The sequence below is a fragment of the Takifugu rubripes genome, chromosome 17 (genome assembly GCF_901000725.2).
Source record: "Takifugu rubripes chromosome 17, fTakRub1.2, whole genome shotgun sequence".
In the NCBI taxonomy this organism is placed as follows: Eukaryota; Metazoa; Chordata; class Actinopteri; order Tetraodontiformes; family Tetraodontidae; genus Takifugu; species Takifugu rubripes.
This window is the reverse complement of record NC_042301.1, coordinates 1,112,765-1,139,726: the sequence shown is the minus strand read 5'-3', so window position 1 is coordinate 1,139,726 and position 26,962 is coordinate 1,112,765. Positions and strand designations below refer to the sequence as shown.

The window sequence follows — 26,962 nt, the reverse complement described above, 5'->3', positions numbered from 1 at the left end:
GGAGGCGCGTTCCCATTCACTCGAGGACTCGACAGGAAGACGGCGTCTCACCTTTCTTGTTTTGGCCCCGCGGGGCTTCGACGTGGCTGCGATGCTATCTGCTGCTATCGTAGGAGAGGTTTGAGTCCCCACACCACTTCCATGTGTGCCTCATATATGCCATATTTTATTATTACTTCTATTAAACCCCCAAAAACCAACCAAAAGGCTCCTCAGTGTCTCAGTAAAATAAGCCCCTTTAATCTGTCTCCATCCAAAATCCTCCCTTCATAAAGAGAGAAGGCTGGTAAATACTGACAGGACGCTGCTGATGTGGAGCCATTTAAAGCTGCTAGAAACTGACAGTGGCCGAAGAAAAGAGACGAGGAGGAGAAGGAGGAGGAGGAGGAGAAGGAGGCAGTGAGAAGGAGGAGGAGGAGGAGGAGGCAGTGAGAAGGAGGCAGTGAGAAGGACACCGGCTGAAACAAAAGAGGAAATGAAAGAACGGCAGCGCTGGGGGTCAGCGGCTCTTCTGAACCCCTCTTTCTCTCCCGGTAATCCCTCCAGTAGCACTGAGCTGTGAGGCTCCTCCATAAATCAGCGTTTGTATGAAATACCAGCGGGAGCCAAAGGTCAAAGGAGAAAATTAGCAGCTGTCTTTTCCTCTGCTTTCATGTTAGCCGCGGGGCTAATCGCCAAGCGCGCCATCAGCCTCATTTCCACTTTAAAACAAACTCCCCGACAAGTCAGGGAGGAGCTGTTGGCCTGCTCCTACATTTTATGGCACTGGACTGTATTCTGTGAGGGTGGAGGTGGGGGAGGAGGAGGAGGAGGAGGAGGAGGAGGAGCAGGAGGATTTGGTCTCATTTGGTCTTTACACCAGCACCTGCGGGTGTTTCCAGGACTCCTCGTCCCATCCTGGTGTTCCTGTCTGAAGCTCTCCTCCCTCCTCCAGATGAACTTTCTGGAGGCACCTGTCCACATGTCTACAGTGGTTCTAGACAGCATGTTGTCAAAGCTTATGGAGGAGATATAATAAAAGAAACGACGTGTTCCTGCTTCTCATCCACCTTTCTTCTTCCTGTCTTCTCCGACCCTCTTCACCTCCCTCCATCTTTGTTTTCTCTCTGTGGGGGTGTCGATCGTCAGAGCAGAGGAGCTTTGTTGATCTTCTCTGTCTCCCTCCTCCTGCTCACCTGCTGACTGGCTGCGTGACACTGGGAAGCAGAACACTCAGAACACTTTTATCTGGTTCTGGATGTGGAGAACCTCTCCCGGGAAGAGAGGAAGGACGTGCAGCTGACCGGGATGAAGCCTCCTGACATCTCCAGGCTTAAACGCTTCAACTTGGAAAGTTCTTGAACTTGATGAGGAATCCAAGAATAAAAAGGAGCGGGATGAATCCGTGCACAAACAAACGCGCTCATGTCGGAGTCGGGAAGCACGTGTGGAGCTTCCAGAACCCACTGACGGCTGGAGATCACTGCAGTTCACGGGATCAGGAATTCCAGCACGGTGTCTCCGAAAGAGCCCCGGATGAGGAAAAGATGAGGTGTATAATAATATAAATAAATAGGTTTGTTTCTGTCCAAAACAGGAAGGAGATCTGCTGGTTAGCAGCCTCGGGAGACACGTGTGGAGACACGTGTTTGATCCGGAGCGCTCCTGCGGAGCGTAACCAGGCGGCCTTGTCCGGCCTTTTTGTTCCTCCCTGACCCAACTGGTTATGAGATGTCCACCACCATCCTCCAGGTAGGTGGTGTCTTTGGTCCATGCCAGTGGAGGACGTGTTAGCTAGCCTCCGTGCAGCACAGTTAGTGGGACACGCTTGACCATTAGCAACATGCTGCCGTTAGCCGTTAGCCGTTAGCTTCCACCCAATTGTGTCAAGAATGGAGGAAGCTGCAGTTGATTAATGACATGATCATTATTGGAGACTCGTCATCATCTCCGGCTGCCGACACATTCGGCCGTTAGAGAAGGTTCTGCTTGGGTGCTGAAGTCCATCCCAGCAGGTCGGATCATGGTGGAACTTCCCAAATCTGCTCGATAGTCCTCAGTGGAATTCTGCTCTTAATTCTGAAGGCAGCAGGATTCAAACCTGCAGCTGAGGGCATCTTGAGCTTCATCTGGCAATGGCTGTTCAGCCTGCTGCTCCTGCTGCTCCTGCTGCTCCTGCTGCTCCTCCTGCTCCTGCTGCTCCTGCTGCTCCTCCTGCTCCTCCTGCTGCTCCTCCTGCTCCTGCTGCTCCTCCTCTTCCTCCTGCTCCTCCTCCTCCTTCTCCTGCTCCTCTTCCTCCCCCTCCTCCTGATCCTCCTCCCCTCCTCCTCCTCCTCCTCCTGCTCCTCCCCTTCCTCCTCCCCCTCCTCCTGCTCCTCCTCTTCCTCCCCTTCCTCCTCCACCTCCTCCACCTCCTCCTCCTCCTCCTCCTCATGCTCCCCTTCCTCCTCCTCCTCCTCCTCCTCCTCCATAACTCTGATTGGCTCTTAACCCCAGAGTTAAATGTGCTTTCGCTGATGTTTGCTGACGGAAAATACAATAACTTGCAAAAGTGAAACATCCGTGACACACATGAACACACCATGAACATACCATGAACATACATGAACATACCATGAACATACATGAACATACCATGAACACACCATGAACACACCATGAACACACCATGAACATACCATGAACATACATGAACATACCATGAACATACATGAACATACCATGAACACACCACGAACACACCATGAACACACCATGAACATACCATGAACATACATGAACATACCATGAACATACCATGAACATACATGAACATACCATGAACATACATGAACATACCATGAACACACCATGAACATACATGAACATACCATGAACACACCATGAACATACCATGAACACACCATGAACATACCATGAACACACCATGAACATACATGAACATACCATGAACATACATGAACACACATGAGCATACATGAACATACCATGAACACACCATGAACATACATGAACATACATGAACATACCATGAACATACATGAACATACCATGAACACACCATGAACACACATGAACATACATGAACATACCATGAACATACATGAACATACCATGAACATACATGAACATACATGAACATACCATGAACATACATGAACATACCATGAACACACCATGAACACACATGAACATACATGAACATACCATGAACACACCATGAACATACCATGAACATACATGAACATACCATGAACATACATGAACATACATGAACATGCCATGAACATACATGAACATACATGACATTTACATTACCTTTGATTCTAATTAACATCATTTTTAATCGGATCTTTGATGAGTAACTGGGCAGCTTTACTTAAAATGGGAAAAACTTTAAACACCGATGTTCTATGGCTGTGGGCCGTTCATATGGAAATGCAGGCAGCTGTAGGCCCGTCTGCACCGGTGGACCCGACAACACCCGCTCCCATCAGATAAGGTGGTGGTCCAAGGGTCCTGGGCTCCAGGGTCGGCCGGGCCCAGACGGATCAGAACCCAGAATCACGCATTGTTTCTATACGTTATTAAAGTTAAAGCCACCGAGAAACAGGATTGTGAGAAGAAGGGGGGAGAAAAGTAATTATTCATCCTCAGTGCCCCCCCTCCCACACCACACACACACACACACACACACACACACACACACACACACACGCACACACACAGCGACGTTCAATAGGGGCGTCTTAAAGATCACGCTCTATTTTATTTCCTTTGAAGAGGGAGCAGATTTTGGTGCCAGAGTTGTTTGGGATTCAGTCCCCACAAATGAAATTAGAGTTTATTTAGTGGGAATTGGGCCTTTAGAGGGGCGACGCTAACGGGCTGGAACAGGCGCCTGAATGGCCGGATTCTCCGGCTCCGCGTGTTTATGCACCATGTCCAACTTCAAAGTGCGTCTTAACTCCACACTTTAATTGTGTCTTTTTCAAGCCATCTGATTCTGCTGACAACTGCACTCATCCCACTATCTCCCCCGTCCTCCCTCCCTGTTGTGACAGAACCCCCCCCCCCCCACACACACACACACACACACACACACTCCTCCCGACTTATTTTCTTTAGCTCTTTCAAACTCGCTGTGCTACAAGTGTCGACTCGGGCACGAGTCCTAAATTACTTTTGGGGATGAGTGTTGACATGGACCACTCACCCTCAGCTCATGCAAACAGAATGATGCTATTTGCCCCCCCCTCCCCCCCCCCTCCCCCGCAGCCTATTTATTTCTCTATCGTTCCTTTTCTCCCATTTCTCTCTGAGCTTACAAACAGACATTCACGCTTCCCTCCATATGGGCTTTAATTTGCCATTGTCCCTCAAGATATTCCTCGCTCAGGCTTGAGATAAAGGGATAATCACTTCAAAGGGAAGCTGGGGGGAGATTGCCCCCTCCCTCCCAGCTGAAAGGACAAGTGGACAATACGCTAATTGAGAGGGGGAACTGATCACAGGCTCTGTTCAAAGGGACGCCTGGCCACGCCCCCCTCCCCCACCCCGCCCTCCGATGCACTTAATTTTATTAGTGTTTGTGGGGATGCTCCAGCCAAAATTATCACTTAAACCCGCCACAGCCTTTGAACTGCCCAAGATTGGGTTATTTGCAATTAGGCGCCCTCTCTCTCTGCTAGCTTAACACAATTCCAGGGTTTAAGCGTGAGGAGCGGGAGGCCGATGAAACGGGCCGCGCGGCGCCGTATGAACGCTCACTGGGGGCTGATGCAAATCCAGAAGTTCTTCAGAACAAAAAGGGAGAACAGAGGCCGACTGTTTGACTGATGCAACTAATGATGCGGCATCAAAGAGGGCTGCAGAACAGCGCCGAGGCGAGGGATGACAAGAGCCGCGGAAGGAACGCTCGCACCCTTTCCACCCGCGCCGTAATGAAAAGTCCGGTTTGTTTGTGCACGTCCTGATGCAACACCTGTATCTGCACGCACACGGGCGCCATTGTCTCCGCCGGAGGCGCTGATTCAGGACCAGTATCGGCTGATCCACCAGATGCTTTTCATTTCTTCCCACCTCAGGCTCTCAATTAGGCCCCGGGTCGCCCCACATTATGGGGATTAAAGGCACCTCGGTGGCAGCACCTCATGCTTGTGCTTTGGATCTTCCTGCGGATGGTCGGAGCCCCCACAAAGGGGTCAGGGAGGGGTCAAAAAAGGGGGCTTCTTGTCACTGCTTTATAGCACCCTCTTCTCTTTTGTCACGTCCACACACAAGAGTGGCCATTGAAGGGTCAACAGGTGTGGTCTCCAGGCGTTAGCATCGCAGCAACCTTTAGAATTCAACTAAAAATAGCAAACTTAAAGTTCTGCTGGGGGGGGGGGGGGCTCTGGAACCTTGGGATGGATTTAACCCTCTGCTGACTTTATTTTCTTATCCAGCCTTTACTTGATGACATCTTATACACGGCCAATTCCACTGACCCATTTTTACTTTGTGTTCCATCTTGCAGACATTGTTTGTGTGTGTGTGTGTGTGTGTGTGTGTGTGTGTGTGTGTGTGTGTGTGTGTGTGTGTTCTCCTGTCTTGTAGTATAAACAGTGACTGCATGACCTGCTCTTATTAACACACGTGCACAGTGGGAGAGGCTTTACTCTGCCAGATAGTGTTACATTAGCAACACATTAGCATTACATTAGCAAAGCTAATGGCTGAGGTAGACTGATCTGAGATCAGAGCTTGTTGCATGAACCCAGCACAGGCCACAACCGGCGTGTTGGTCTCCTCGACCTCAGCTCTGGAGCAACGCTCGCTGCAGCAGGTTGATCATGAAGGGTGTTAAACACATAAATGCTGGAGCCCGGAGCTGTTGGACTTCATTAGCTTCATCGCCCTGAAAAATCCCGAGACTTTGGTGAATTTGGATCCTCCGCCTTATATAATCATATTCTCCTTCAAACATCAAAGGGACAGTATGGACTGGAGTATCATGGGATTGGATCAGTGTTTAAGCCACGCTTAGAGATTCTGTCACAACCACATTAGGGGAGTCACGTGAATTAAAGGCTGGGGAGCAGCTTGTGCCTTCGCTCTCTGTCCCATTTCAATCAAACTGTCACGCTGCGCGCGCGACTGGCAGTTGTTGGGTTGACGTCTTTGTAGCTGGAATCCAGCCACGGATATGAACATTGGCTGACAGCTCTGCTCCGCGGGATTACCGAACCGGGTTAATAACTTCAAGAATTCCCCTTTAATAGCTGCAGACGTTATTTAATGTGCGTTTAGATACAGAGCAGATGTTATAAAACGGCTGTTTTTCTCGCTCTGTTTCCTGGGAAACTTGGTGGGATCGCAGCCGGGCTGCGGGAGCGTCGCCACCGGCGCGGTGGATCACTCCGGATCCCCGGGGATCCGGCTCGATCGCGCATCTCTCAGAAGGTCCTGGCACCCGCGTAGAGCGCTTCCCCCTCCACAAAACTTTAGTTCGTTTCGCTAAACGCGCGTTTTGGGCGGCGCCGGACGCGCGTTGGAAGCGACTCGGAGCAGGTTTTGAATCTTTCCACCTTTTGCGAGCGCACATGCGCGTGAATGCTTCATTTCACCAGTTGCTGCGTCGATCAGGCGCAGGGTTTTTATGGATCTTCCGGGACCAGGCCAGCGCTGTTTTACTTTGAAGTCCGCAGTCAAACCTTCAGCCCAGTCGCTCCAGAAGCAGCCCGGAGGGTTCCGCCGCCCCCATCGCTCCTTTACGCACCGTTCGGGGGGGAGAGTCGACGGGCGAGGGCTTTTTGTGCGCGCATCCGCGTCGGTTGTTGTCCCGAGTGGAAGGACGTGACGGGAGCGGGAGGAGAGCAGCGTGTTGTCGGACTACTTGAACCTCTGAGAGGAGGCGGCTCGGTTCCGCCGATGGTGAGTTGCTGGAGCCGGTCCACAGGCCCCCTCTCCCGGCCGCTTTGAAGCGCTGCTGCCGAGCTTTGAAGTTGAGAAATGCGGGCTATGTTTCTTGTTTGTGGGCGAGAAATACAGTGAGATAGATAAGAAGCTTATGTGATGCGTGCGCGCGCGCGCGCGCGCAGCCCAGATGAAAAGCGAGTGTTTGTCGGCTGGTGCGTCTTCTTGCAGCGAAAAGTAGGATGTATTCTTCAACCCGAGCCCCCTCCTCCCAACTCCTCCTTTACCTTCTCCCCATTTGGGCACCCACTCATCTACATAGGGGCTGAGCTCGGCGGCTCCGGGGTCAGTTGTGGAACGGGACGGTGCACAGAGGACCCGGACCCGGACCCGGACCCATGCGGCAGGGCAGCGCTTCTGAAAGGCTCCGGCGTCGCCGTGTGTTGGATTACTCTCCGGATAGTTTCGGACTGTGTCAGTTGCACCGCAGGAGGAGTAATATTTGAACTTGGGTCGTATTTAAACTTCGGAACCGCTCGGCTATGGTAGGTTTGGCATGTCCGCGCTGTCGGCACCGAGTTTACGCGCGTCGGGGAGACATGGCGCCGAGGGTGCAGCCCGGCCGGGCTGGAACGGGGCTTCGGGTGGCGCCTGTCCCGGTAAACGGCGTCAACGCTGCGGTTTCATATTCACGTGATTGATCGATATTAACGCGACTGATCGCGCACACACCGGCGCGCGCGCGCGAGCAACTGGCTTCTCCCGCGAGGCTTTTTACCCTGTGCGTTACACCGCTTAAGGTCAGCGTGGTACGGATGGCTGTGCGTGCGTGCGTGCGCGCGCGCGCGTTAGAGAGCGGTTCTCCGAAACAGATTGGGATTTAATTGGAGCTGAAGCCTGTGACATGGACTCGTTAGGAGAACACATGTAAGCCAGAGTTGGGAGATGTTTCGGTGGAGACGGAGGCGCCGTGAGATGATTATTCCTGAAAAATGCATTTTGATGTGACAGATCAATGCGCAGTGATAATGTAGGCTGCAGTTGATCTCTCATTTAGATTATAAATAGATAAATGAAACGGAGAAAGCCTTTCATATTTCCCTTCTGTGAGCCCAGCGTGGGTTTTTTGAAAGGGACTGTTTACTTGATGTCCTTTTTTGAAGTTCGGCAGGATCTGGCTTTGATTAGATCAATACTTTGTGTTTCAGAGTGAAGAGGAGCTGAGAAGCTCCCCCGCTGCTTTTAGAGAGTGAGGAGGATTAGGCTGGAGCTCAGCGGAGGCACAGCGGCACTCTCTAACGGCAACCAGAGCTGGAGCCATGAGCAGGGCGCTGACGGAGCACATCAGCAGTAGCTTCCGAGAAGATGCCCCTCGTCCTCCGGTGCCGGGGGAGGAGGGAGAGGCATCATGCTACAACCCCAGAGCTGCCAAAATGAGAGCGCAGAGCAGGGCTAAAGAGACCCCGGTTAGCGCCGCGCCGCCCGGCTCCACGCCGCGGAGGAACGAGGATGGACTCGGCGAGCCGGAGGGGAGCGCGTCGCCCGACTCGCCGCTCGTGCGCTGGACAAAGTCTCTGCATTTCCTTCTGGGCGACCAAGACGGCGCTCACCTCTTCAGGACCTTTTTGGAGCGGGAGAACTGCGTGGACACTTTAGACTTCTGGTTCGCCTGCAACGGCTTCAGGCAGATGGACTTAAAGGATACCAAAACTTTGCGAGTTGCCAAAGTTATTTTCAAGCGGTACATCGACAACAAGAGCATCGTCGCCAAGCAACTGAAGCCCGCCACCAAGACCTTCATACGGGATAGTATCAAGAAACAGCAGATAGACTCTGCCATGTTTGACCAGGCGCAGATGGAGATTCAGACTACCATGGAAGAGAACGCGTACCAGATGTTTCTGACCTCCGACATATACCTCGAATACGTGCGCAGCGGCTGCGAGAACGCCGCCTACATGAACCACTCTCTCGGCAGCCTCAAACTGATGTGTGGATACCTTCCTCCTCTCATGGAGGAAGAGGAGTGGAGTTGTAACGACCTGAAGACCAAATCTTTGGGGACGGTTGTCGGGCTGTCTGCTAAAACGCTGAGGGCTACTGCTAGCATCCGGACCGCCGCTGAGGTGCTGGAGAACAGTTGCCGGTAAGAGCGCTGCTCGTCCCGAGCGTGTGTGCCTGTGTGCTCGCACGATGCCCTTTCGCCTGTGGCTTCATCACCTTCATTAGTTAATTAATGAAATGCTGTCAACTTCTCATGCCGGGAAACGACCGCGATGGAGGGAAAAGTCTCCTGATCAAAGGGTATCAGACAAATCTGGCTGTTTGTGCCCTCCTGCCTTGCAGTCAGTTGGGGGTGGGGGGGGGGGGGGGGGGTACCAAACATCAATGAAGCTCAGCCTTCCTTTTAAGTAAATGGTGTCTCGCAGGCAGCCCTCCGCTGGCTTGCTCAAGTTTCCTGTGCTTTGAAGCCCTTCCTCCGGTTCAGACGCCAATGACTTTAAAACAACATAAAACACTTCGATGATACTGTAAAGTTATTCTCCCCCCCCCCCCCCCCCCACAAACACACACACACACACACACACTCACACACACACACTAATGCTAATGTAGAGTTTTTTTGGTCAGTTCTGTGCGATATGTGTGTTGAACCCTTTCATGGGGAGATCCCCCCCGTCCACTGGTGGATTTCTTTTTAGATTCTTGAGCCCGGATCACCTTCAGAACCGGTTTCATGCATGAGCTCGCATGAAGGGACACTTGAGCGTCGCTGAGTTTCTCATGATGCTGTGAGGAAAAGTACCGATTTTAGACAATTCATGCTTAAAGTGATCTCAGCGCTGAATGAGAGCAGAAATATAAAGGGGGGGGGGGGTAGTTTAATAAGCCTGAATGGTTTAATAAGCCTGCGCCCACAGGATCCGATCCTCCGTCGGGCTGTTGGAGAACATCATGGTTCACACACAGGTTTTCCTCCAAGTGGCCATGTTGAGTCGGGAGCCAATAGGAAGGGGGTTTGTTGACATGTGGGCACCTCCTGGTTTCCTGGTGTGATCCCATGGATTCTTTTTTCTTTCCTCTCACAGAAATGTGGGAGGGAGAGCCTCCTCTCTCTGGTCTCCTGCTCTCGCTGCCCCTCACCATCTCTTTAGGTCAACCAATTTCCATCTCAAACATGTGGAACTAATTTTTGCCACTGCACGGATTCTTTCTTCCCTTTTTTGCGGAAGCTCAAACATTCCGCTCCAAAAACACAACAACAATACCTCCTCCACCACGTTCCTCCGCTTCCACCACTGATCCCGTCTCGCTGCAGATTATGTGTGCGGCACTTTTATCTCCTCTATTTGGAATAAAATAATGTGTCGGACGGAGGTGAGCCGGGAAGGGACTGAGACAGGAATGGGGGGGATCATGAAAGAAATAAAAGAGCCGGAGAAAGAGAGGGGCCGAGAGCCCAGCTGTGCTAAATACCTGACTCTCTGCGAGAACCTTCCAAAGGTCAGGTTTGTGCTTGGGGCCTACGGCTTTAGTCATGCTGGGGTTCTCTTCTCAACACTCCCAGCAGAAGGCATTCTCATAAAGAAAGGGGCCCTCCTTCCCCCTTTGCTACCCCCTCCCTCTCTAAAGCTCAAGTTCCCCCTTCTTTCTTTTTTCCCCTCCCTCTTCCTTGTCCACCCCCTTCTCTACTGAAACAGGAATGCAGCACAGCAGGAGAGAGGAGAAAGATAGAGAGACTTTAGAAAGAAAATCAGAGAGAGTCGAGGTGGGGGGGTGGGGGGGGCAGACCGGCCGAAAGGGAGAAGCAGAGGTGAAAGAAGACGGAGGATCTGTGGACGGCGTTAGAACATTGATAATGCAAACAAAAGGGTGCTAACGTAAAAAAAATGGAAACGTCAATAAGCCCCCCCCCCCAAATAAATAAATAAATAAATAAAAAGAAGAGAAAAGAACACCACACCAGGAAGTTAGTGTGACATCACAACCCTGGAGGCTCCAGCGTGTCACAAACATTGGGCTCATTAGAGAATCGTCAGTCTGCTAAATGATAACGGATTAAAGCGAACATGATGCTCGTTAAGGCTCCCCGCCACAGCTGGGGAGGCGACCCGTTAACGCTTGTGTCCCCCCCCCAGGTCCCACCGCCGGGGAGACCCCGCCAGTCCTTACTTTGTCAACTCTGGCTACATTTTTGCACCCGCCACCAGTGCCAACGACAGCGAGATCTCCAGCGATGCCATGACGGATGATTCCATGTCCATGACAGACAGCAGCGTGTAAGTGTCTCCAGACCCCCCCCATCCCCTTCACCCCCCCCACGCTTCCTTTACTGAGGATGAGCCTTGACTTTTCCAGTCGGCTGACCTTTGTAGAGTGGCTGTGAATTGTATAGTTTCCATAGAACAAAATGTGCCTCTTGTTCCTTCAAGGCCTCTCCAGGAAAAGGTTGATGGATGTTCAGGAAAATGTTTGGCTGCTACTCTGCGTCTGCACGTCTGTAACATGTTAGAATGATCCCGTCACCGCCTGTAACATGTTAGAATGATCCCGTCACCACGTCTCTAACATGTTAGAATGATCCCGTCACCGTCTGTAACATGTTAGAATGATCCCGTCACCGCCTGTAACATGTTAGAATGATCCCGTCACCACGTCTGTAACATGTTAGAATGATCCCGTCACCGTCTGTAACATGTTAGAATGATCCCGTCACCGCCTGTAACATGTTAGAATGATCCCGTCACCACGTCTGTAACATGTTAGAATGATCCCGTCACCGTCTGAAACATGTTAGAATGATCCCGTCACCACGTCTGTAACATGTTAGAATGATCCCGTCACCGTCTGTAACATGTTAGAATGATCCCGTCACCACGTCTGTAACATGTTAGAATGATCCCGTCACCGTCTGTAACATGTTAGAATGATCCCGTCACCACGTCACCGTCTGTAACATGTTAGAATGATCCCGTCACCACGTCACCGTCTGTAACATGTTAGAATGATCCCGTCACCGTCTGTAACGTGTTAGAATGATCCCGTCACCACGTCTGTAACATGTTAGAATGATCCCGTCACCGCCTGTAACATGTTAGAATGATCCCGTCACCACGTCTGTAACATGTTAGAATGATCCCGTCACCGTCTGTAACATGTTAGAATGATCCCGTCACCACGTCTGTAACATGTTAGAATGATCCCGTCACCGCCTGTAACATGTTAGAATGATCCCGTCACCACGTCTGTAACATGTTAGAATGATCCCGTCACCGTCTGTAACGTGTTAGAATGATCCCGTCACCGTCTGTAACATGTTAGAATGATCCCGTCACCACGTCTCTAACATGTTAGAATGATCCCGTCACCGTCTGTAACATGTTAGAATGATCCCGTCACCGCCTGTAACATGTTAGAATGATCCCGTCACCACGTCTGTAACATGTTAGAATGATCCCGTCACCGTCTGTAACATGTTAGAATGATCCCGTCACCGTCTGTAACATGTTAGAATGATCCCGTCACCACGTCTGTAACATGTTAGAATGATCCCGTCACCCGCCTGTAACATGTTAGAATGATCCCGTCACCACGTCTGTAACATGTTAGAATGATCCCGTCACCGTCTGAAACATGTTAGAATGATCCCGTCACCACGTCTGTAACATGTTAGAATGATCCCGTCACCGTCTGTAACATGTTAGAATGATCCCGTCACCACGTCTGTAACATGTTAGAATGATCCCGTCACCGTCTGTAACATGTTAGAATGATCCCGTCACCACGTCACCGTCTGTAACATGTTAGAATGATCCCGTCACCACGTCACCGTCTGTAACATGTTAGAATGATCCCGTCACCGTCTGTAACGTGTTAGAATGATCCCGTCACCACGTCTGTAACATGTTAGAATGATCCCGTCACCGCCTGTAACATGTTAGAATGATCCCGTCACCACGTCTGTAACATGTTAGAATGATCCCGTCACCGTCTGTAACATGTTAGAATGATCCCGTCACCACGTCTGTAACATGTTAGAATGATCCCGTCACCGCCTGTAACATGTTAGAATGATCCCGTCACCACGTCTGTAACATGTTAGAATGATCCCGTCACCGTCTGTAACGTGTTAGAATGATCCCGTCACCGTCCGTAACGTGTTAGAATGATCCCGTCACCACGTCTGTAACATGTTAGAATGATCCCGTCACCGTCTGTAACGTGTTAGAATGATCCCGTCACCGTCTGTAACGTGTTAGAATGATCCCGTCACCGTCTGAAACGTGTTAGAATGATCCCGTCACCGTCTGAAACATGTTAGAATGATCCCGTCACCGTCTGAAACATGTTAGAATGATCCCGTCACCGTCTGTAACGTGTTAGAATGATCCCGTCACCGTCTGTAACATGTTAGAATGATCCTGTCACCACGTCACCGCCTGTAACATGTTAGAATGATCCCGTCACCGTCTGTAACATGTTAGAATGATCCCGTCACCGCCTGTAACATGTTAGAATGATCCTGTCACCGTCTGTAACATGTTAGAATGATCCCGTCACCGTCTATAACGTGTTAGAATGATCCCGTCACCGTCTGTAACATGTTAGAATGATCCCGTCACCGTCTCTAACATGTTAGAATGATCCCGTCAGCGTCTGTAACATGTTAGAATGATCCCGTCACCGCCTGTAACATGTTAGAATGATCCCGTCACCGCCTGTAACATGTTAGAATGATCCCGTCACCACGTCTGTAACATGTTAGAATGATCCCGTCACCGTCTGTAACATGTTAGAATGATCCCGTCACCACGTCTGTAACATGTTAGAATGATCCCGTCACCGTCTGTAACATGTTAGAATGATCCCGTCACCACGTCTGTAACATGTTAGAATGATCCCGTCACCGCCTGTAACATGTTAGAATGATCCCGTCACCACGTCTGTAACATGTTAGAATGATCCCGTCACCGTCTGTAACATGTTAGAATGATCCCGTCACCGTCCGTAACGTGTTAGAATGATCCCGTCACCACGTCTGTAACATGTTAGAATGATCCCGTCACCGTCTGTAACATGTTAGAATGATCCCGTCACCGTCCGTAACGTGTTAGAATGATCCCGTCACCGTCTGTAACGTGTTAGAATGATCCCGTCACCGTCTGAAACGTGTTAGAATGATCCCGTCACCGTCTGAAACGTGTTAGAATGATCCCGTCACCGTCTGAAACGTGTTAGAATGATCCCGTCACCGTCTGAAACATGTTAGAATGATCCCGTCACCGTCTGTAACATGTTAGAATGATCCTGTCACCACGTCACCGCCTGTAACATGTTAGAATGATCCCGTCACCGTCTGTAACATGTTAGAATGATCCCGTCACCGCCTGTAACATGTTAGAATGATCCTGTCACCGTCTGTAACATGTTAGAATGATCCCGTCACCGTCTGTAACATGTTAGAATGATCCCGTCACCACGTCTGTAACATGTTAGAATGATCCCGTCACCACGTCTGTAACATGTTAGAATGATCCCGTCACCGTCTGTAACGTGTTAGAATGATCCCGTCACCGTCTGTAACGTGTTAGAATGATCCCGTCACCGTCTGTAACATGTTAGAATGATCCGTGTAGCTCCTCCGCTCTGTGGTGGCTGCAGGGAGATGACTTTGGGAAAGTCATTATATGTGAAGACCTTTTGAAGTTTATTCCGATGCGTTACAGGCTGTAGAGGAGGAAGGAAAAATGGGATCGTCTTGATGTGGGTGGGGGCGTTGCTTCATTTTCCTCAAAGTTGAAGTGTATCTATCCCACCCACCCTTCTGCCACAACAGACTTGTTTTTTCATATTATCTAATCGCTTTTCCCTTTGAAGACCTTGAAGAGAGAGTGAGTGTGTGTGTGTGTGTGTGCGCGTGTGTGTGGGTGTGTGTGTGTTTTTCTTCCGAGGGGGGTCCATTTGGGCCTGAAGACAAACTCATTGAAAAATGTTGGCACCAAATGAAAGGAGGCTTACTCACATGGTGGGTCAGTTTCCTGCCACTGGCCTCTGTGGCGTGCTGAGATCATGTGTCTGTCAGGCTTTCACAAGGGTTCCTCATTTCTAGACCTTGGGACCAGGCTTAAGGAACTCCCTCTGGCCAGACTAGGGCACCCCCATAAACCTCACCTCCACACACCCATCCCTCCACGCTGGTCCTCCTCCACCCTCCACAGCCAATAGCAGGAATGGTGCAGCTTGGAGTGCACGGGAGTGAGAAAATAAAGTGCACGGAGTATAAAGGGCTTAACTGAATCGCTTTCAGCCTATTGTTAGGTGAGGGGAGCTTAGGGGGATAAGAGGGTGGCTGGCTGCTTTGAAAATGACTTGCACAACTGAATAGGAGATCCCATAAAGTAAGGGCCCGTGGAACCATGAAAGAGTGTTTTCCCCAACCTGGACAAAGCGTCCCGCTCCTGCACGGCTGCTCGGGCAGGAAGCAGTTGGGAGTGATTAGGCAAAAATGAAAGTTGGTGGGAATCGTGTTGTTGCTTGTTAGCGCAGACGTTGAGTTTGACTTGTGAAGAGTTCTGTGCGTCGCCTCCAGGGTTGATGGCTCCAGCTCTCCAGGGCATGCAGGGTGTGAAGCGCTGGTTCTGGCAGGAGGAGGAGGGGGGGGGGGGGGGGGGGGGTCTGAAATGTGACTTGCAGAACTTGAAAACAGGGGGAGAAAAATGGACATCAGCATGAATTGTTCTCACCGAGGTCCTTGATACGGAGCCCTCCACCGTCCTTGTCCCCAGCTAATAAAAGCTCTCCTCTTATTCGAGGGAACAGTTTGATTAGTGTCCTTTTACAGCGGTTAAAAGGCTCGCTGCAAATTTGAATCTCATTTCCCAGATAAAGAACAAGAAGAGGAGGATTTGGGAAGGGGGTGGAAGAAGGGGTGGGGGATTTTTTTTCTCTTTTTGCTTATATCTTATTTATGGATTTACTTGGACGCTGGGGAATGCTGCTGCACCAACTTCAAACATTACCTTATCTTACAAACCAGCCTTTTGATGTTGCTAAGATCAGAGGCTCGCAGCACAGTGCTTGCCAAACGAAGATGGCAGCGGGTGCATATGTGCATGAGTGTGAGATTTCAAAGAGGCAGCAGAAAAAGTAGCGTTTGGGCTGGGTCAGACACTTCTGAGCAGCCAAAATGGCCAAGATAATTGGCCCAGCGTAAGTGGCAGCTGACTGGAAAACCTCGCAGACACCGAATGGAAAATGGAGACAGATTCACAGAATAAATGCTCAATTGTCCAGAGACGCCTGATCTTCCTTCGCTGCAGCTCCAGTTTTAAATGAAGACATCAAGCAGCAGTTAGGCTGAGCAGAACCACCTGAACAGGAGGCCCGTGACCTGGGCGGCGGCGGCTAGCCTGAGCTAACCTGTGGACGTTCAGCACGTCTCTGCCGCTGTCCTGATGTCTTGTTTGATGCCCCCCAGTCTTGTGATTTGGCTCTAACGTGCTGAGGTTAGGGTCAGGGTTAGGGTCAGGGTTAGGGTTAGGGTCAGGGTTAGGTTAGGGTCAGGGTTAGGGTCAGGGTTAGGGTTAGGGTTAGAGTTAGGGGTTAGGGTTAGGGTTAGGGTTAGAGTGTTAGGGTTAGAGTTAGAGTCAGGGTTAGGGGTCAGGGTCAGGGTTAGGGTTAGGGTCAGGGTCAGGGTTAGGGGTCAGGGTTAGGGGTCAGGGTTAGGGTTAGGGGTTAGGGGTGGTGGCGTGCTGTCACTTCAATGGTGAAGAGCTTCCCAAAGGCTCTCGTAGCCCAAGAAGACAACCGTGCTAATGTGCAGGATCCCAGTGTTCACATCCGTCGGGTTTTATTAAAACGCTTTATGAAATTTAAATGTTTAATGTCGTCTTCCTTTTCTCGCAGGGATGGGATCCCTCCATACAAACTAGGCACAAAGAAGCAGCTCCAGCGCGAGATGCATCGCAGTGTGAAGATCAATGGGCAGATAACGCTCCCCCACTTCCCGGTGAGCCCCACTTCCTTAAGTTACACTTCCGTTCCGCCGTTTCCTCTTTTCTAATCTGCTAAACTCAAACTTTCACACACTGACAGACAACTGGGTCCTGATTCCCTGGAGGAGTCGTGCTGTATTTTATTTCATTTTTTCCCCCCACTGAGTTTATGTTGTGTCAAAATACACTATTCCACCCCCCCCCTCATTTTCATATAAAAGTTGGGGTAAATGAAAGGCAGAATTTACATCCCGCTTCCCTTCTTTTTCCTCTCCTCCATCCCCAGCCCTGTTTCTCCCTCTCTCTTCTGCATAATAAAATAAGCCTATATGTTGTGTTCCATCTTACAGCGTCTTTAGTCTCATCAAGTCAAACTCAAAGTCGATAATTGCTCACGATACACATTCAATCCCATCAGATATCTAATGTGATCTAAGCGATATGAAACGTCGACCTGCTCCAGCTGCTGCAGCAGTGCCAGTGTGGGCTGTCTTTGTGTTGTTGTGTTGCGTTGTGTTGTTGTGTTGAGATTCTTTTGTCTGTATCCCGGCGGCTCCGTGTGTGAGGGAGACTTGTGTGTGTTTGCGAGTGCGTTGTCAGTGTTGCCTGTTCCCCTTTTCTGTCTCCTGCTCTCAATCGCTCTCCTTTCCCACTTGCAATCCTTTAATGTCTCCCTCCTGATTTGGAGATGGCTCCGTCTCCCATGATGCACCAGCCCCAGGCAGCGGGGGCCCCGTGCAGGGCTGGCGCTCCTTTGCCAGCAGCTCTGCTTGCCTTTCTTCTTCTTCCCTTTATCGTGTCTACAAAGAGATGAGAGGAACAACAAAAAAAAGAGTCAAAATCAAGAAAGCCAGTGTGCTAAATAACAAAAAAAGTAAGAAAAAGAGAGAGAAACCAGCACATGTAGTTTAAAAAAAAAAAGGCTAATGCGACGAGAGTCGCTCTGAGCTGCCCTGCACGCAGCCGGGAAATAACTGGCTCCTTCTCCTCAGATCTTCCCAGTATTTGACTCCTCCATTCTCTCCCTCCTTCTGTCTCCCTCTATCCTCGCCACCATTGCCGCTCCGCTAAGGCACGTCTCGGTCCCCTTCCTTTTTTCATGCTGTTAATTTTGCCCCCCCCCCACCCCCTTTTCCTCGTCTCCCTTCCTCACGCTCTCCTCTCTGTCGATATCTGGCTTTTATTCGGAGATTTAAAGCCGCATGTCCCTCCCACCCTAGTGTGCCTTTGATGTTTGACAAGGGGCCTTTGAAGTGCGCTGACTTCAGAGGCTGCCTGGCTGATGGCTTGGTTGGGCTACAGAGGGTGCAGGCAGGGGGCCTCCCCTCCGAGCGAGACCAACTGCTACCCCGCCACCGCGACCCCCTCCTCTAACCCTTACCCCACATCCTGGCACTGCCGAGGGCACTGGGCACGGGAGGTTCTGGGGTGTGGTGGGCAGCAGAGACGGCTCAGGTTAGCTGGAGGGCAAGGACAGCTGGATTAGGTCTATTTGGAAGAGGAACAGGCTTTTTGGAACGAGATAAGATTGGAGCAAGGGCAGAGGATCAGAGCGGCATCCTGCATGTGTCAGAAGCACTCTGCCGTCCCCCCCCACTAACGTGTCCCCCCCTGTTGGTTGTCCGCCCTGCAGCGGACGCACCGCCTGCCTAAGGAGATGACCCCTGTGGAGCCCTCAGCCTTTGCTGCTCAGCTCATCGCCAGGCTGGAGAAGCTCAAACGAGAGCAGGACACCATGAGTTCGTTGGAAGAGCGGCTGCAGCAGATCCAGGAGGTACGTTGAGAGGAAACACGGCTCCTGCAGAGAGATGTCAGCTCACATTCAAGGTGCTCTGAACATTCCTCGTGCCAGTTGTAGCACGTCAGAGAAGACCAGGGGATTTGCACGTCTGTCTTGGTTTAGCCGCCTCTTTCTGTCCTATGCTACTTCATCTGGTGGAACTTTGAAACTTATGATTCCAGGCACACTTGAAGCTAAGTTAGCGCTCCGATTCCCTCCAGTGGCGTGTTTGCAGAGTATGAGTAGTGCCAGTCTCTTTGTTAGCGCCGGCACACTCTGCATTATAGATGAGGCTCACCCAGAGCCTGTTAGTGGAGATAACAGTCAGGCAAAAGGGAAACTCAAATCAAGTTACCCAGCCGTTTGCTCCGGCTCTGACAGACGGCACTCGCTGTCATTTCACAATTCAATTCTTCCTTTTGTGGTCTTTAAACGTGGGACCGGGTGAACGTTCCGTCGGAAGCTTCAACTTTTCCCATTTTCCCTCTGCCTCTCCAGGAGGAGGAACGAGAGGAGAGCGGCGACCTACTTAGCAGCACCTCTCTCCAGAACCCTCTGCTGTCCTCTACCAACCAGTGTGAAGAAGACCCGCAGGCCATCCTGGATGAGCACCTGTCCCGGGTCCTGAAGACTCCTGGCTGCCAGTCGCCGGGCGTGACCCGCCGCTCGCCACGCTCCGGCTCCCCAGATCGGACGGGTCCCGCTGGGCCTGCCTGCCATGGACCCACCATGGGTGCTTATCCTGTGGCCTCCAAAGTCCTGATGACAGGCAGACAGTCCACGAAGCACGTCCATCACCACTACGTCCACCATCACCACGCCGCGCCCAGGACCAAGGAGCAGATGGAGGCGGAGGCGGCTCAGCGCGTGCAGTGCCTCTGCCCCCCAGCAGGGGCCAGTTATTCTGACTTCACCCCTACGTGAGTGCAACCCCTGACACGCTCACGTCGCTATGACGACCCTGTAAGTCTCGGCGATTCTGAGTGTCGGTTTCCTTCAGCCACGGCAGCACGTTGTGCAAGCGCTCCATCAAGAGCGGCGGCGAGGGCGTTTCTTCACCACGCCTCCCTCTGGACGCCACCGAGCGCTCCCAGAACGTTTGGCAGTGGATCCTGGAGAGCGAGAGGCAGGGCAAGCACAAGCCCCACAGGTAGGGCCCCCAAATGCCCCCCTTCACCGCAGGCTGCACCCCATCCTTCCAATAATCACGCTCCTTGTTTCAACAGTGCTCAGGGCCTGAAGAAGTCCAACCCTCTCGACTCCAAGACCTTGTCCAGCCGCACGCATTCTTCCTGGGGTGGGGGCGGCATCGGCGGCGGACCTCACCTCCGCGGCCACCACCCGGGCCACCCGTTCATTCAGGACCCAGCCATGCCACCCCTGCCTCCGCCCAACACCCTGGCACAGCTGGAGGAAGCCTGCCGCAGGCTGGAGGAGGTCTCAAAGCCACAAAAACAACGGTAGGCGCAGATCATACGCCTCGCTTCCATCCCAGAACCAGGCGTGTCTCGGAGGAGGAGCTCGGCAGTCGGGAAGAAAGCGTTTAGGAATGATTTCATGCATAAAATCACCAATTTCCATGGAATTTAAAGCCAGAGAGCACGAGTGGATCCTAAAGAGAGGGTAAACAGTGCTGACCTTTGCCCCTCTCTGTCATTTGTCAATCAAAGGCAATCGGCTGCAGCCCCCAGCGCTCAGAGGGACCGGAGCCACCCAGCAGCCGTCTGTCCCGCTGCAGGCGGCCCCTTCACCAGCTCTGGACCGGCAGACGAGTACGTCCTCACTACTGCTGACATGACACTTGGTCTGAACCTGCCACTCACCCCAGTCCTGCTTCCAGTAGCTCAACTCTCCCTAAGCCTCACCCTTCCCCAGCGTCCCAGACCAGCCTCCGTCTCCGTGTTTTCCCGTCTTCTCACTTTTAACCTGCTAGAGACGGCGTTGACTTGCTCCTTGCATTTCCTCTTCAGGCCTTCTCCACCTCAGATTGATGCAGACCGCCCGTCTGCAGGTGCTGCGGCTCTAACGCTGCTTTCCGCTTTGCATCATCAGGTCAAAGGAGCTGGTGGTCACGTATTTCTTCTGTGGCGAGGAGATCCCTTATCGCAGCATGATGAAGACCCACTGCCTCACGTTGGGACACTTCAAGGAACAGCTGAGCAAGAAAGGCAACTACCGGTAAATACGACCCTCTGAGGGGAGGGACCCTGGCTGAGGGAGGGGTTGTCTCTGGAAGCTCTGCTGGAATGTGTGGATGTGTTGGAGGAAGAAAAAGAGCTCATCCGCTGCCTCCAGAATGGTGCGAAGTGAGCAGAAAGAGGAGGGGGCTGTTTTCCCCCCTCACATCTGGGACTGATTTTCATTGCACGGCTGCCTTAATAAATGCTTTGAAGCCGGGGACGTTTTCTCTGGTGCAGAGGCCGTTAGGTTCCTCCTCCACGTCACGGACTCACCCGGCCCGCTGGAGTCATGGCTGCGAGCAGTTTATAGCAGCGAGTGTCAGGTGGAAAGCCGTCCCATCAGGTCGGCTGTGGAACACACTCGTCGGTCCTGTTTGGGTCAAACCAGGGAGGCTTCAACATCTGTTGGCTGGGGGAGGAAAAGAAGGTCTGCAAATAGATCCGAGCATCCCATGATCCCGCCGCTCTGGAGTGAGTAAAAGGGGAGGAGGCAGGAATGAAGCGTTTGGCTTCTACGGCAACGCGATGTGTGGAGTCTGTTGATGTGGACATGGCAGCGGCAGAGTGGAGAAGAGTCGGCCTCCGCTCTGCCAGATGATATTAGTGCCAGATGTTGTGAGGAGAGCAGGAATGCTGCCACATGAAGCGTGCTCCAGTGGAAAGACTCCTCCTGCCCCGCTCCAACAAAGCTAGTGAGCTGCTGCTGAGTATTCAACTATTTGCAAGTGAAAATGTGCTGTTGCTATAAAAGGGAAAAATCTCTGGTTCAGTCATTCGGGGATGGCGCGTGCCTCTCTGCTAGCATCACGCCGGCTCCGCGAAGCCTCGTTTGCTTCACCGCACGTGTAAAGTTGCCGTCTTACATGAAATTATAATCATGGAAATTAAACTTGTGTATAATTAATTTTACGCAACCGCCCCTTAAATGTGCTCTTTGAATGAGTCTGAGCCGTGCAGTTGCCCGTCCAACAGTCTTTTTTTTTTTTTTAATTCTGAGCAGACCGACAAAATGAGGCGTTTTTCCATTACAAAGCTTATCATTAAATCGCCTCCTGCTGATCTTTTGCCGGCTTTAAAGTAGAGAAGAGAAATCATTAGGAGCTCCAGGAGACTTCACAGTCCCGGGGACTGAGCTAACCCCAGGAGCTCGCGCTGCTTGAGCAGAGAAGAGTGGGCTAGCTCGCTGACCTCTGACCTCCAGAAGACAGTGCGAGCGCTCCCTGCCTTCCCTTCCAGGAGGCCCGTGTCCAGCCTATCACACCCACTCACTGAGCCTCGTCTCCTGCTTCCACACCCTCGCACGTGCACCCGGTCGTGCACGCGTGCACGTGCCGGCTCTTTATGCATGTCCACATCCCTGCAGTCATATTCAGACCGGCAGGCACCTGAAACGTCAGCGTGTGTGACAGAGAGGCCCTTGGTTTGACAGCTCGTCCAATTAGAGCGGGGCTCGGGGGGAGGGCTGCTTACACGCCAGGTGAGGAGACAGGAGACGGCCTCTAATTAAAACTCTAATCAGACCTTACAGGACAGATGAGCATGTGAGGAATGGCCAGGAGTGAAGAGGAGCAGGAGCCAGAGTGGTGCGGAGGCAGCAGAATGATCAGAGGCGGCGTTTAAAGGAAGAGTTCAGCTCTGTTTGTGCAGCGGTGTGATGTGGAGTCAGGCTGCAGCCTTTGAAGCGTGCACGCATGGCATTGAAGGCTATGACTAAGTTGTTTTGAGCGGGATCCATTTCTGGCTCTCAAAGAGTGTGTTTGTGTTTGATTTGGACTAAAGGGAGTTGAGCGCGAGCCTGTATGTGGAAGCAGCCGTGTAGGTGCCTCAAAGCGCTTTAAAACTGATGAAATGGATCAGATTTACTCCTGCTGCCACCCCGTCACTTTAGATTTCACTTTAGTCTGTCTCTGATCTATTGATTTAGCTCACACACACGCACACACACACACACACACACACACACACACGCACACACAGGTGAAGGTGTTCCGCTCGCTGACCCCCCTGCTTCTCCTCCTCAGGTACTACTTCAAGAAAGCCAGTGATGAATTTGAGTGCGGCGCCGTGTTTGAGGAGGTGTGGGAGGACGCCGCCGTGCTGCCCATGTACGAGGGCAAGGTCCTGGGCAAGGTGGAGCGGATGGACTAGACCCCCGCCAGCGCCTCGTCTGCCCACCCAAACAAAAGCTGAAGCTTGAGCAGCAGACTCTGTAATTAAGCAACGTTACTCTGGACACCCTTTTTTTTTTGTATTTGCTAATATTAAGCTAAACAGAGTTAATATATCAGCACAAGAGGAGCGATGGAAGGAAGACGAGCCAATGAAGTACGCCGAATACCGCAGGAGGTCTTACCCCCCTGACTTATCAACCACTCAGCCTTAGTGACCAGGAGGACCACAGCAGAGACCACCAGGATGATGGATGGAGACGGGAGGGAGCTCCTGCCTCTGCTCCCGGTGGACCAGGCCGCGGCGCCGCGGTGCGTTCACGTCCTCGCCGGCGTCCGACGCTCCGGCGCTGCCGACCTGCTCCGAATGCTTCAGAACCACCCACACGTGCACGTGTGTCTTCTCTCTCTTGTCAGGAGTTTTTAATTATTTATTGATGGGAAAAACAACCTTCCTTCCCTGTTCCCACATCTTAAACCCCGCCCCCATCCCCGTCTTAGCCAATGGGCAAGCTGCTTTAGAACGCTGGGGAGATACTGTGGTGATGATGTTTGCTGTTGATTCTAACTTTTCCACGCAGGACGGGACGCGAGCCGAGCGCCCCCCCGGCGCCTTGCGGCCCCGTCCGACCGACGCTAACGACCTTCGCTGCGCTCGCCGCCTCCGGCGTTGTCATGGTCAACCCGGTTTATATGCTGCTGAGAGTTTCTAACGAGTTAGTCCCACTAGTTAACCCCCCCGGGGTTCTCAGCAACAGAGCTCAATCTTTTCGTTGTGCCTTTGTTTGTGATGGGCCGAAGACCAACACAGAGAGGAGGCCCGAGCGCACGCCGCCGCCACTAATAATGGCGTGTTCACAGCTCACGCCACCGTAACACGCTAACAGGAAGCAGTTTGGGCGACTCTCCTCCAGCACGTCAGAAAAGATGTCAGCATCGAAGAATTAACCTTTGAATGTTGTTCCAGTAACATCGTATATAGCTGAGCTCCTGTATACATTGTAATTATGCACACACACACACGCACGCACACACACACACACGACTATTGCTGGTGTGTTATGAGTACGACACCTGTGCCTACATGGACGCCATACCATGTGCTGCCCTGTTTCAGGGTTTTAATATATATCCCTTGGTTTTCAGAAGGGTTTTATGTTGAAAAGATATTTTTATGCTTTTAATAATATCCTGTAATCTCATTGTTTTGTTTTTAAAGCCTCTTTTGTTTCATTATCTAAACTGTAAATTATACATTATATAAAAGAGTTTCATTTAAAGATTTACATGGACCTATAATTATTGTAATTATTAAGAGATGTAGCCTTTATTAAAGTTTTATATTTTTCAAATGAAATTTGCTGGATTTGCTTTTTCTAACTTTTTGTACAGCGGCCACAGTCGTGCCTGGAATTCTGTCCCAGTCCTGGAATGTCCAGGTAAATGGTTCCCAGTGTGAATCAGAAAAGCCCGTAATTGATGCGTTCCGGCCCCTCGGTGGTCAAACGTGGACCTTCGGTACTGGAACCATTAAGCATGAACACGTGGCTAACGGTGCCGCCCTGCATCCCGTATCAGAGGAGCCAGCCTCAATCATCTGGCTTTATTTGGGGGGGGGGGGGGGGTAACCCGGCAGAAGCAGACACGTCTTTCCGTAGACAAGGATGGAAATCGGCACTTTTGCTCCACGATTCCTGGAGATCCAACAGAACCAACACCAGCGTTTGGATCACTGTGCACCCCGAGCTACTGGTGGAGAGGGTTTAACCAAGCGTCTGTGACGGTGCAGGTGTAACCCCCCCCCCCCCCAGCTCTATTTTTACAGCCTCTCGGGGCTCCGGCTTTGAAGGGAACCCTATCCAGGAAAATCGCTTGCATTTTTCTCCACCGCCGCGTTGACAGACGGACTCTGACTGTGGCATTCTCTCCTTTTCCCATCAGGAGCGCCCCCCCCAACCCCCCCCCCCCCCCCCCCCCCCCCCCCCATGTCTTGGCTCGGCCTTTGTGTGACGTTCCCGCTCTCAGAAATGCAGGTGATGGCAGTCACAACTTCTGGTGGAAGGGTTAGCGTCTGGATTAGCATTCCCAGCGGGCAGCGTGATGAATCCTCAAGCGTGACACTGATTCAGGCGAAGCTTCTGAAGAGCGTCCGGTGGGTGAAGCTCCCATCCCAGCGCACGTCTTAACACACGTGCACAGTAACGCCGCCAGAGGTCCCGTGACCTCAGAAGGGCTTTGGCGTTGGGATGAGAGGGAGGGCGGTCGGCTCCTCCTGTCCTGGTCACGGAGCAGCTGGGACAGGACCGAGCTCCCCCTCTCCCCCCGATGGTGCCGCTCTGCCAGTGGCGCTCCAACAGTGCAGCATATATGGGCGCACTCCCACATCCCAGCCTGTACTGGGACACAGAGCGTTCCCATTAAAGGGCCCAGTTAAAGCTGTGTGAAGCGTAGCGTCGTGGCTCAGCCTACACGAGCGTGTGACGCTCCGACTGACAGCGGAGCGGCACCAGCCTCATCTCTCTCTTCTCTCTAAACAATGGCGGTTATCCCTGAATGGTGGTAATTGGCGTGGCGTGGTTGGAGGATTGTAAACATGGCCGCGTTAGACGGGTCTGAACCGACACCAGTCGCTCCCCAGGCTAAGCTAGCATGTGAGGCGGCCTATTGTGCTGCTGAAGCCTTTGTAGATGTGCAGCAGGCCTGTTTAATCGCCTGCTTATGCACGGCTGCTGCCTGGTTTTGCATATTTAATTGCCAGGTAAAATCATTTGGCTGCAAATCCCTTTAATTATTTGATTGTACAGTAACGGTTAAGAGTGAGCGAAGGGAAGAGGGAGGGATAAAAGGGGATAGGGAGAAGAAGGGAGACGGGGAGAGCAGCAGGCAGCGGAGAAAGAAAGAGGTCTGCTGCCAGAATAGACATCAAAGCTGTGCCTTGATGTTGATGTTGAATGGGCATTAATGGTTTCTGAAGGCAAGAGATTGCAGGGGGGGGGGGGGGAGAAGGCGGAAAAAATAAACCCTTTTTCTCTCTGACGATCCCGCCAGCAATCTTCCTAAATGCATAAACACTGCAGCTCATTGCCAGATAGAGGCAGGAAGTGAGCCGGAGCGGCGCGTTAGCGCGACCCTTTCCTTTCCCGTCGTGACCAAAGGGGGCAGAACACCGGCGGGTCAGGCAGCACAGAGCAGCCGGCGCCGGACCGGGACCCGAACACGCTCAAACATTTACGCAAGAACATTTTCAGCAGGCTTATCAGCAATTAGCAACGAGCGTAGTGGAGAGGTGTTAACGACGGACGTTAGCTATCAGTTAACTGTTAGCTATCAGCTGGAGATATTTCTGATCCAGTTCTGCGGTTGAAAGCACCGGTACCAAACGGGCCGCCATGTTTCTTTCTTCAACTGAGCGCGGCGACCCAGGGAACCGTTTCCCACATTAGCAACGTTCTGTAACCACAGGCGGGGTTTTGGTTCCAGCGCCAACAACAGCGTTGGGTCGTTTCTTCTCCTTCACACGTCATCAACAGTTCCTCTGACATCATCACAGGTCGTTAGAGAAGATCCATCAGCAATTAGCAGCAGCATGAGTCGGACCAAACAACGTGGCCCCGGCGCCGTGTTTGCACTGAAAATGGTGGTGATAAAACGTAAAGCTGAAACAGTTTATGTCCCAGAATATGGGTCCGTGCTAATTGCTGTGTCTTCCGATACGCCTTAACCAGGGCCTCGTTTCCTTGGAAACAATAACTGTAGCGAACCGCTGACGTGCACGAGATCTGCTGCAGCCGAGGCAGAGTGAGTGAGCCCGTTTTTCTTTCGTTAACCTTGTTGGTCTCGCTCCGCCAGTCCAGTGTCAGCTGCGGAGAGGCTTTATGTTTCCGTCTAATTACCCCCTGTTGGGCCCTAAAACCACCCCGGGGGTAGTCTGCGTTCTTCGGGCTACATTTGGGTCTCAACCAC

The 26,962-nt window shown here is 51.8% G+C and overlaps 1 protein-coding gene across 1 annotated transcript in view; it reads left to right on the top strand.

Moving 5' to 3' along the window:
* LOC105419692 (axin-2) overlaps positions 1 to 24,356 on the top strand; it is a 35,814-nt gene extending 11,458 nt beyond the window's left edge. The window contains exons 4-13 of the mRNA XM_029850227.1: positions 8,085 to 9,022; positions 11,016 to 11,156; positions 16,783 to 16,885; positions 18,505 to 18,645; positions 19,150 to 19,571; positions 19,652 to 19,801; positions 19,878 to 20,111; positions 20,322 to 20,423; positions 20,704 to 20,829; positions 22,853 to 24,356. Of these exons, the coding sequence (XP_029706087.1) occupies positions 8,196 to 9,022; positions 11,016 to 11,156; positions 16,783 to 16,885; positions 18,505 to 18,645; positions 19,150 to 19,571; positions 19,652 to 19,801; positions 19,878 to 20,111; positions 20,322 to 20,423; positions 20,704 to 20,829; positions 22,853 to 22,979 (2,373 nt within the window). The 5' untranslated portion in view covers positions 8,085 to 8,195 and the 3' untranslated portion in view covers positions 22,980 to 24,356. The remainder of the gene's footprint in view (positions 1 to 8,084; positions 9,023 to 11,015; positions 11,157 to 16,782; positions 16,886 to 18,504; positions 18,646 to 19,149; positions 19,572 to 19,651; positions 19,802 to 19,877; positions 20,112 to 20,321; positions 20,424 to 20,703; positions 20,830 to 22,852) is intronic.
* The last annotated feature ends 2,606 nt before the right edge of the window (positions 24,357 to 26,962 follow it).